The sequence below is a fragment of the Arachis ipaensis genome, chromosome B08 (assembly GCF_000816755.2).
Source record: "Arachis ipaensis cultivar K30076 chromosome B08, Araip1.1, whole genome shotgun sequence".
NCBI lineage: Eukaryota > Viridiplantae > Streptophyta > Magnoliopsida > Fabales > Fabaceae > Arachis > Arachis ipaensis.
The window spans coordinates 5,938,115-5,949,029 of record NC_029792.2 but is presented as its reverse complement, the minus strand read 5'-3'; the positions used below and the strand labels follow the sequence as shown (position 1 = coordinate 5,949,029).

At 36.2% G+C, this 10,915-nt stretch overlaps 1 protein-coding gene across 1 annotated transcript; it reads left to right on the top strand.

Moving 5' to 3' along the window:
* On the top strand, window positions 1-453 carry LOC107610381. The gene has a single exon (XM_016312440.1). It carries the CDS (start codon window positions 1-3, stop codon window positions 451-453), a length of 453 nt encoding a protein of 150 aa, XP_016167926.1.

The window sequence follows — 10,915 nt, the reverse complement described above, 5'->3', positions numbered from 1 at the left end:
ATGTCTTCTTCGGATGCATTGAGTAATACTCTTGAGAAGAGTACTCCATCAGAAGAACCTATAGGCACTAATATTCAAACTACACAAGAGGCTCCTCAATCTCAACCTCAAGAACCCCCAACGGATACCGCAACTACTAATGAAGGAACGACAAACTCTACCAGTGGTGTTCAAAAGATGAAGTTAACATCTGAAGTGTGGAATCACTTCAAGATTGTAGAAATCATGGGAAAATTAAAGGCTGAATGCAATTATTACAAATCGAAGCTACTTGGTGACCCAAAACAAGGCACTTCGCACTTACGTGATCACTTCAAAAGCTGCAAGCTCCGCACCACTAGAGATATAAGACAATGTATGATGAAGACAACTCCAACAACTAGTGGGAAAATAGTTGTGGTTGGTGCATATACCTTCGACCAAAAAATGCAAGGAAAGAGTTATCAGTTATGATTTGTCTTCACGAGTATCCGCTATCTATTGTGGACATTGGGTTTCGACGATTTTGCAATGCTTTGCAACCTCTCTTCAAGGTGATTACTCTCAACACTTTAAAGAGTGACATCTTGAAGCTCTACAATGATGAGAGATCGAAGACAATGAATGTCCTTGACCGTAATAAAAGTCGAGTTACAATAGGGGTGAGCACGGGTCGGTTTGGTTCGGATTTATGGTAAAATTAGAACCGAACCGATCAAAATGTAATTGGTTCGGTTTAATTCGGATTTGCATTTTTTTGTAAATGTACCCGAACCAAACCAAACCGATTAAGAACGGATTGGTTCGGTTTGGGTAATTGGGTACCCGATGACTTTGAAATTCATAAAAAAAAAACCAAATTTTTATCTTAAAAATTCAACAAGTACAATAAACATGTAACATCAATAGAAATAATTCAAACATGTTAAACACCAAATACATTAAAAACTAAACTCATTAAAATCCAAACATATTAATAATGAATAATCATTGTCTAATGGAAAAGCCATATATATTTTTTATTTAATTAATATATGATCGGGTTCGCGGGTTGGTTCGGGTTTCGCATCCCCAAAATCGATATCTGAATCAATCACTAACAAAAGCCATCGGTTTGGTTCGGGTTGGACCCGATTACCCGTTGGTTTCAGAACCAATTTAATTGGTTCGGTTTGGATTCGGACGGGTAATCGGGTACCCGCTACCCGTGCTCACCCCTAAGTTGCAATTATGACTGATATGTGGACAGCAAGCAACCAAAACAAAGGTTATATGGTTATCACGGCTCATTACATTGATGATTCTTGGAAATTGCAAAGCCGTCTTGTGAGGTAATAATATTATCATTATAGGTTCTTCCGAATGTTTATACAATTGCAAAGCTGTCTTGTTTATATAATTGCGATATGTTCTTGTGTACAATTGCAAAGCTGTCTTGTTTATAATTGTACTAAATTATCATTACAGGTTTATATATATGCCGGCTCCCCACACGGCTGAGGTACTTTCAGAGGTTCTTGTGGATTGTTTGATGGATTGGAATCTTGATAGGAAGGTATCCACTTTGACTGTTGATTATTGCAGTACTAATGACGTTATGATTAAGAATATTTTGACTAAAATGTCACATAGAAACTTTATCTTGGGTGGTAAATTATTTCACATGAGATGTTGTGCGCATATATTAAATTTAATTGTCAAGGATGGGTTACAACTTATTTCACATGCTATTGAAAAGGTGATGGATAGTGTTCATTATTGGACTGCAACACCTAAAAGAGAAGAAAAATTTAAGAAAACATGTGCGCAACTTAAAATACCCTACACAAAAATCTTTGTCTTGATTGTAAAACTAGGTAGAATTCAACATTTTTTATGCTTGAAGTTGCAATTATGTATAGAGATGTATTTGAAAGATTGTCATTGCGTGAGAGTCAATATAAATCTTTACCTAGTGAGAAGGATTGGGATATGGCGGATGAGATTTTTCAAAGATTGAGGGTATTCTTTTATGTGATTGAATTATTTTCTGGAACAACTTATCCTACATCAAATCTTTATTTTCCTAAGGTTTGTGTGATTAAGTTGGCTTTGATAGAGTGAAAAAATTGTGGAAATGAGATAATTGAAATGATGGCTACTAGTATGATAACTAAGTTTGAAAAGTATTGGGGTGTGATTAATACAGTTATGACTATTAGGACTCTTTTAGATCCTAGGTACAAGATGTATTTATTGAATTTTTTTTTCCGTAAAATATATGGTGAGATGGAGGCATGTGTTGTAATTGGTCAAGTGAAAAGGGTAGTGCAAGATTTAGTTTTAGAATATGCAACAAATGGAAGAGAGAGAGACCAAGCTGCTCAGTTAGATATGCCGCCACCATCATTAATTCCTTCAAGTTCAAATGGGAGGAAGTTCAATCATGAAGATTAGCAAGCTGATTTTGCTGCACATGTAAGTGAGGAATCCGCATTTATTGATACAAAGAATGAGTTGGATTATTATCTTGAAGAGAGAGCGGTACCACAAACTAAACATAATTTTGATATCCTAAATTGGTGGAAGTCAAATGGAGCGAAGTTTCGTACTTTGTAAGCTATTGCTAGGAATTTTTTGGCGATTCCTATCTCTACCGTTACCTCTGAATCTTCATTTAGTACGGGTGGTCGATTTGTTACGCCACATCATAGTAGGTTACGTCCGGACACATTAGAGGCTCTAATGTGTAATCAAGATTGGCTTTGGAATGAACTTAGTACTACAACTAACATAGGATTTGAGTGCTACATAATTCATAACATTGAAGGGATGTTGACATAAGTAAACTAATAAATTACATATAACACACTATATTTTTATATTATTGACTTATTGAGTTATTATATAATTTTAACTTTAAATTGTTTTCTTGTCACGGTAGGATTCAAGTAAGTCGGAATCTACCATCACTACCATTACGGGATGAAAGGAAGATTGAGATGGTGGAATTATGTTTTTATGATGTCATGAACTTTATTTTGTTGTTTATGAATATGGTTGGTTGTTTATATAATATTTAGTTGTTTATGTTTGTTGTTATTGCTATTTAAGTCTTTAAAGACTATGGATATTATGTTTGTAATGACAATTGAAGATTATCTTTGATTTTCTCTAATTTTTTTTATTTTTATTAATTTTTACAAAAATCTGCGGAGACCCAGGTCCCGGCAGATACGGGGTCCCCGTTACCCGTCATGGGGACGGGACGGGGACGGGGACAGATATTGGGGGCGGGGGCGGGGGCGGGGGCATGTCCCCGCCCCATGGGGACCCGTTGCCATCCTTAGGCCAAATTATGTATACACATTAATAATATGTGAGTGATAAAATTATAATGATTGATTTTAATCTTATCACGAATTTTTTGGCACATAAATTTGTTTCACAGTTATAACCATATTTTTTCTTTAAGGTATGAAAAGACACAATTAAAGATTTAATTCCTTGTGCAGTTTAAGGAATTTTTTTATTATTACATAAGGAAACTAGTAACAATTTGGATTATTATACCCACTCATTTTATAAAGATTTGGTTTTAGAATAAATTGATTGAACATTATGCTGCCAAAGTAGCCTCTTTTGTGAAAATTAATTTATTTAAAACATTAGAAATTTGGTGATATATAATTCATGCGAATATTGGTCAGCCCAAAGAAAATTCTGTATTTGGCCGAATTACATATACATAATAATGGTAAGTACATGTTTGGACAACTAATTAAGAATAAAGTAATGTTTCTTATTTATGCGGACAATAATCGGCCTAAAGGAAGTTTATTGTTTGGCCAAATAATAAATATTGCACTCTTTTGTTTATTTTCTATTAATTATGCGATCAATAATCAGCCCAAAGGAAGGTTATTGTTTGGCCAATTAATAGAAAATATATGCGGTAATAAATAGGTTGCAAAAGTTAAGTATCCATGTGCGCATTAAGTCGGTCCAAAGAAAGGCTTAATGTGTGACAGGAATTTTGACAATATTTGATTACTGCAATGAGAGTATCACTTACAGTTAATTTTTCTATCAAAAGATTGAAAATTAATGTTGTTCTAAATATCTCAAAATGGATTTTTTCCATTATTTAACTAATATTTACTGCATGTTCTTTTATTCTAATCCAGAAACTATGGTTTCAACTACCAATATTTCTACACACATTAGCAATACTCCTATGCCGAATGGCTCAAACTTTAAAGTTTGGAAGGATACCGTGAAAATTATCCTCGGTTGTATGGATCTGGATATAGCTCTTCAAGAGGAGAAATCCACTTCCATTCTAGAAAATCTCAATGAGGTTAAAATAGAGAAGTGGGAGATATCTAATCGAATGAGCATTATGATCATGAAGCGTTCAATTCCTGAGGCACTTCGGGGCTCAATTACTGAGGATAAAGATGCCAAACAGTTCCTAAAAGATGTTGAAAAATTCTTTGCTAAGAATAAAAAGGCGGAGGCAAGTAGCCTTTTGAGCAAACTTGTCTCCATGAGGTATAAAGGTAAAAGGAACATAAAGGAGTACCTTATAGAAATGTCTCATCTTGCTTCAAGATTGAAAGCACTAAAGTTAGAGTTTTCTGAAGACTTACTCGTGCATTTCATTTTGATCTCCTTCCTGCACACTTTGGACAATTCAAAGTGAGTTATAACACTCTGAAGGACACTTGGTCATTAAATGAGCTTATATCTCACTGTTTGCAAGAAGAAGAAAGGCTACAGCAAGATAAGACTGAAAGTACTCATATGGATTCATCTTCTCAGTATAAAAGAAAGCGTGATACCACTGTGGATATGCCTTCTCAGCAGAAAAAGGATAAGAAACAGGATCAAGTTTTAACCTGTTTCTTCTGTAAGAAGGTGGGACACATGAAGAAGGTTTGTACCAAATATACCACTTGGTGTGTAAAGAAGGGTATAATTCTTACTTTTGTTTATTCTGAGGCTAGTTTAAGTTATGCACATGTTGATACTTGGTGGGTAGATTCTGCTGTTACTACTCATGTAAGTATTATTATGCAAGGTTGCTTGTGGAGTCGATCGCCAAGTGATGCTAAAAGATATATCTATGTGGCAGACGGCAATATAGTTGCAGTCGAAGCTATAGGAACCTTTAGATTATGTTCCACGAGTAGATTTTACTTGGATTTATTAGAGACATTTTATGTACCGTCATTTAGACGGAATTTGGTTTCTGTTTATCGTTTGGACAAATCAGGTTAATTTTGTTCATTTGGAGATAATAAAGTCAGTCTCTTTTATAATTCGAATAATATTTGCTCTGGTCATTTGGTGGATAATCTATATAGGCTTGACCTAAATTCCTATAATAATGAAATACTGCAAACAGGTACAAAACGAAAACTAAATAAAAATTTGGCATCATTATGGCACAAACGCATAGGTCACATCTCTAAACAGAGAATTCAGAGGCTCGTGTCGGATGAAATTCTTGGACCCCTAAATTTGGCAGACTTTAAAGTCTGCATTGAGTGCATAAAGGGGAAAAGGACAAATGAAAGGAAATTAGGTGCCGATAGAGTTAAAGATGTCTTAGAACTGATACATACCGATATATATGGCCCATTCCCTACTGTCTCTTGGAATGGACAACGGTACTTTATTACGTTCATAGATGATTACTCTCGTTACGGGTATCTATATTCAATTCATGAAAAGTCTCAAATCTTGGATGTTTTTAAGTCTTTCAAAGCTGAAGTTGAAATTCAACTTAGAAAGAAAATTAAAGCTGTCAAGTCTAATCGTGGTGATGAATACTACGGAATATATGACAGTTCAAGTGAGCAACGTCCCGGACCTTTTGCTCTTTTCCTAGAGGAGTGTGGTATTGTTCCGCAATACACCATGCCAGGAAAACCTAGCATGAATGGTGTGGCAGAGCGAAGGAACCAAACTCTTAAGGACATGGTGAGAAGTATGATTAGTCATTCTTCCTTGCTTGAATCACTCTGGAGAGAAGCCTTAAAGACCGCAATGTACATCCTTAATAGGGTTCCAAGCAAAGCAGTTAACAAAACCCCATATGAAATTTGGACTGGAAAAAGGCCCAGTATAAAGCATTTGCATGTTTGGGAATGTCCAGCTGAGGCGTGACCTTATAGGCCGCATGAAATAAAATTGGACTCAAGGACAATTAGTTGCTACTTTGTTGGTTACGCTGAGCGTTCACGGAGGTACAAGTTTTACAATCCTGCATCAAGGTCTTTTTTTTAGATGGGAAATGCGAGATTTCTTGAGGGTGTTGGGTTTGGGGGGATGAAAATATTAGGAATGTGACTTTTGATGAGGATTTTGTAACTGACAATGATCGGGTCTTTGTACCTATTATTGTTCAAGACACAGTTATAGTACAAGAGCACAATGAGAATTATACTGTAGATCCAGTTACAGTACAAGAGAATAATGAGAATATCGTTGTTGCTCAAGATACTGCAACAGCACAGGAAAATAATGAGAATCCTCCTCAATCCCAATCCATACAACAAGCTCAACAATCTCAAGAAGTGTCATTAAGGAGATCCAATAGAGAAAGGAGAAAATCCATCTATGGTCTCAAACAAGCTTCCCGTCAATGGTATCACAAGTTTCATCAAGTCATTACCTCATACAATTTTGAGGTGAATATCATAGATGAGTGTGTATACTGCAAGTTCAGTGGGAGTAAATACATCTTTTGGTCTTATATGTTGATGACATTCTACTTGCCAGTAACGATATAGGCTTGTTGCATGAAACTAAGAAATTTTTATCGATCAAATTCGAAATGAAAGATCTTGGTGATGCCTCTTTTGTATTAGGAATCGAGATACTAAGAGACCTCTCTCAAGGTATTCTTAGATTATCACAAAAGAACTATATCAAAAGATTTTAAGTAGATAAGTCATGGAAAGATGTAGACCAACGGACACGCCCGTAACTAAAGGAGACAAGTTCAATCTCAAGCAATGCTCTAAAAATGATCTTGAGAGGACAGCAATGCATGATAAACTTTATACATCAGCACTAGGAAACTTAATGTATGCTCAAGTCTACAGACGTCCCGATATATCATTTATAGTGGGAGTGTTGGGTAGATACTTGAGCAATCCGGACATGGATCATTTGATAGCTGTTAACGCGTAATACGTTATTTAAAGAGAACAAAGGATTACATGCTTATTTATCGGAGATCAGAAAATTTGGAGATCATTAGGTACTCTGATTCCGATTTCATGGCATATGGTTGCAAAACTTTGTCACTGAGCTTCATATAGTAGATGACATTGAAAGGCCATTAAGGATATTTTGTGACAATAAGTCAGCAGTACTATATATACTCCAATAACAATAAGAGCTTAGCAAAATCGAAGCATATAGACATCAAGCTCTTAGTTGTCAAGGAGAAAGGTTAAGAAAAATAGATTTTCATAGAACATATAGGAACAGAGTATATGCTAGCAGACTCACTAACCAAGGGATTGATCCCTAAAGTCTTTCATGAGCACACTGTTCGGATGGGTGTCAATATTTGTGATGCCTTGGTTTAGTGGGAGTTTATTTTATGCTATATGTCCTATGACAGATATTGAATTATTTTTCTACAGAATTAAGTTGATAGTTTATTTCATGTTATGTGAAATGTTCATTTTGCAATATTTGTATTGTGTTTGATCTCAATAAAGTTTTAAAGTTGGACCAGCTGAAAATAGACATGCATGAGATCACTTGGCATGTAATTTCCATATTACTCATCCAAATTTGATCTATGTCGTTAAGTGTATTAGGATGGTGATTGTCGTAGTTTAGTCACGACATTAATGTGATAAAAGCTGCGATAGTTCCATATCTAATGTATGAGACGGACCAGATTGTTAAAGTAATGAGAGAAATAGCATTCAGATGCGCGCATAAAGTTTATAAGATGTGATTATGTCAAGAAAGAATATATGTATAGCCCAAATGGGAGATTGTTAGGAAATTATTTTAATTTCTTAATTTGTTTGTGGGCAATACATATATTAATTATAATCACAAACTATGCTATTTCAAATTAAATGGCTTATATAATGGTGATCTCATTTATTGTTATAAATGCTAAATTGAATAAGTCATTATTACTTTTGATTTTGAATTAAATGAGAATAAAACCAGATATTATCTTTTGTTCTTTGATAATTATCTTTTAGATTTTAGATATATTATCTTTTGGACTTTAGATACTATTTTATTTGGGCTTTAGGGTTTAATGGGTGCCATGCTCAAATATAAATAGTGCCTTCAGCGTTTCGGTCCCCAATATACCAAAGCCGCCTTTGTTGCTCTTTTCCCATCAGAAGAGTCACAATTCAGCCGCCTAGGGATACAGAAGACTTTGGTTGAGGAAGATCGAAAGAACCACAAGATTCAAATCCTTCCATCAATTTCTGACTTTTTATGAGTAAAGGTACGCTTTCGCATTATAATATATTTTTTGTGATTCAATATGGATGATCTGAGTTATTGAAATTAATTTATTCCAACATTTAAAATTAAAGTTATATTTTTTTATATTTTGATAATATTTTTTTAAGAAATCTTTTTAAAAAAATAATATTTAATAATAAAAATATTATTTTAATTTTAGCAATATATTTTAAATGCTACCATCACCCTGACATAGTTATATGAGAATTATTTTTCATATATTTAAATATGTCATTTGTAATTTATGACCATTAGTTGTATTACGATGGGTAACCGGAGATTAGTGGGCTGGACTCGTTGGGTTGGCCCAATCGTCTAAAGGAGGGAGCCCTTTGACTAGGTTGGCGTCTGGGAGCCTTCGTCCGACTTGTGTGCGTGAGAGAGAATGGGGGGTGGTACCTGCAAAGACACTTCGATGCCTAAGTCAGCAAGGGTCTAAGCAAATTTGGAGAATATTGGAACTTAGAGATACCTGAGGGGTGTCAGTGTATTTATAGTGGTGAACCAATAACCACCGTTGGAGTAGTTCCACCTTTTAAGGAGGATAACCATCCCTTTATCTTAGGAAAGTTGAGATATGGCTCCTAGAAGTGGGTTGAGAGATTTTAGGGGCAGTTTATTTATTTGAATGAGTGTTATCTGCCAGCTAATCTTCGATCCCGACCTCCTTAAGATGGAGCTTATGTCTAATCCGACCTTTTGTGAAGAGGTCGATTATGTGGGGATGCCAATCTATGGATTGGGCCTTTTTATCCTATTTGGATCTGGGCCTTAGCGTTGGGCCAGGGTATGAATAGTGCCCCTACTCGAGTCCAAGCTCTTTTATTTATGAGTTCGGCTCGAGTATTTGAACTCGGGCTTGTAGCCAACTTGGTGAGGGACCGACGTGATTTTTCAAGAACCGACGTGATTCAAAATTCCTCAACCGTCGCGTCTCTTCATAGTTTTAGCATTTACACGCAGGGAGCAGTTACATTGGTAACAGTGCATCTCTTAAATGATTACGTTGTTTTACTGTTATGCTCATAGCATGTTTATAAATACTTTTCCCTCTCTTTTCTTGTTTCGTTTCTGAAAACTTTCTCACTTGCACCCTCTGTTCGAAAGAAAAACTCCTTCCTTCTTCTAGTGCTTTAACTGTTCGTTGCATCTACCTTCTTCGCAAGCGAAAGGTCAGTTCCTTTTCCTTTCCTCTTTTACAAATGCTTTTATTTGCATATTTTTCATTTAGAAGAGTGTTGACTGTAGGCCTAGTGACTCTGTTTGATTTGAGGAACTTACTTTAGGCCCTTTAGAGATCCTGTTTTTGATTCTTTTCCTTTTTTTCTTTGTAGGATTTGTCACCCTTTTAGAAAAAGATGTCTTCTTTAGAGTCTTTTTCACTGTGGGTGGATGGCACCGTTCTTGGGGAGAGCCCCCTAGTAGATACCGACTACATTACTGACCTGCGTACCCATCATAGGATCTGTGCTTTTGATGAGGATGAGCCAAAATATGAATTGATTGCCCCAGGTCCAGAAGACCGAGTTTGTTTTGGGAGGGCTTCTGACACAGACCCCATTTCTTCTTTATGTATGAGAGCCATTTTACCCGCCTGGGTGTTTTTCTTTCCTTTTCTGATTTTGAGGTAGCGGTTTTATCTCATTGTCGCGTTGCCCCTACCCAACTTCACACCAACTCTTAGGGTTTTATGAAAATTTATCAATTCATTAGCCGCGCATTAGATTTTCCGACTTCTTTGAAGATTTTCTTCTTTCTCTTTCATATGACCAAGCCCTTCAGTGGGCAAAATAACAAATAACAGTGGGTATCTTTCCGGACCATTCAAGGTCGGAGAGTTTTCACTTTTTTTTATGAATCTTTTCATGACTTCAAAAATTTCTTTTTTAAAGTTCAAGCCATAGAGGGTCACCACCCCTTTTTCTTGGATGAAAATTCTTCTCCCTGTTTTCCCATGTACTGGTCAGAGGCCTCTCCTGTAGAGAAATATAGCCTGGATGATTTGGACGAGGTTCTTCCGAGAAGTTTGGGGAAGAGCCCCTTATCTTGATACAAAAAAGTTTCTTCAGGGGTCTTCGACTTTTGTACAAACTCAATTAGGTAGCTTTATTATTGTTGCTTTTCTATTATTTTCCAACTTGATTTTGCTGTGTCCGACTTAATCTCTTTCTGAGCTGTCATTTCCGATTGTAGGCTGATTACTTTATGGTTTTTGTAGAAATGGTGAAGAAGAATTCCAGCTCCTCCTATCAGAGGGTCCAAGATGCCAATATGAGATCTCGTGCCCGAGTGAATGCTACCAGGGCTGCTGGCACTCTTCCTCCTCCTCCTCCTCCTCCTCCTCCTCACAACTTGGGGACCCCCTTCCGACCTATTGTGATATCCTCTTCTGCTTCTTCTCTTCCTTCTCCTCTGCCCCGATCTTCCCCTGAAC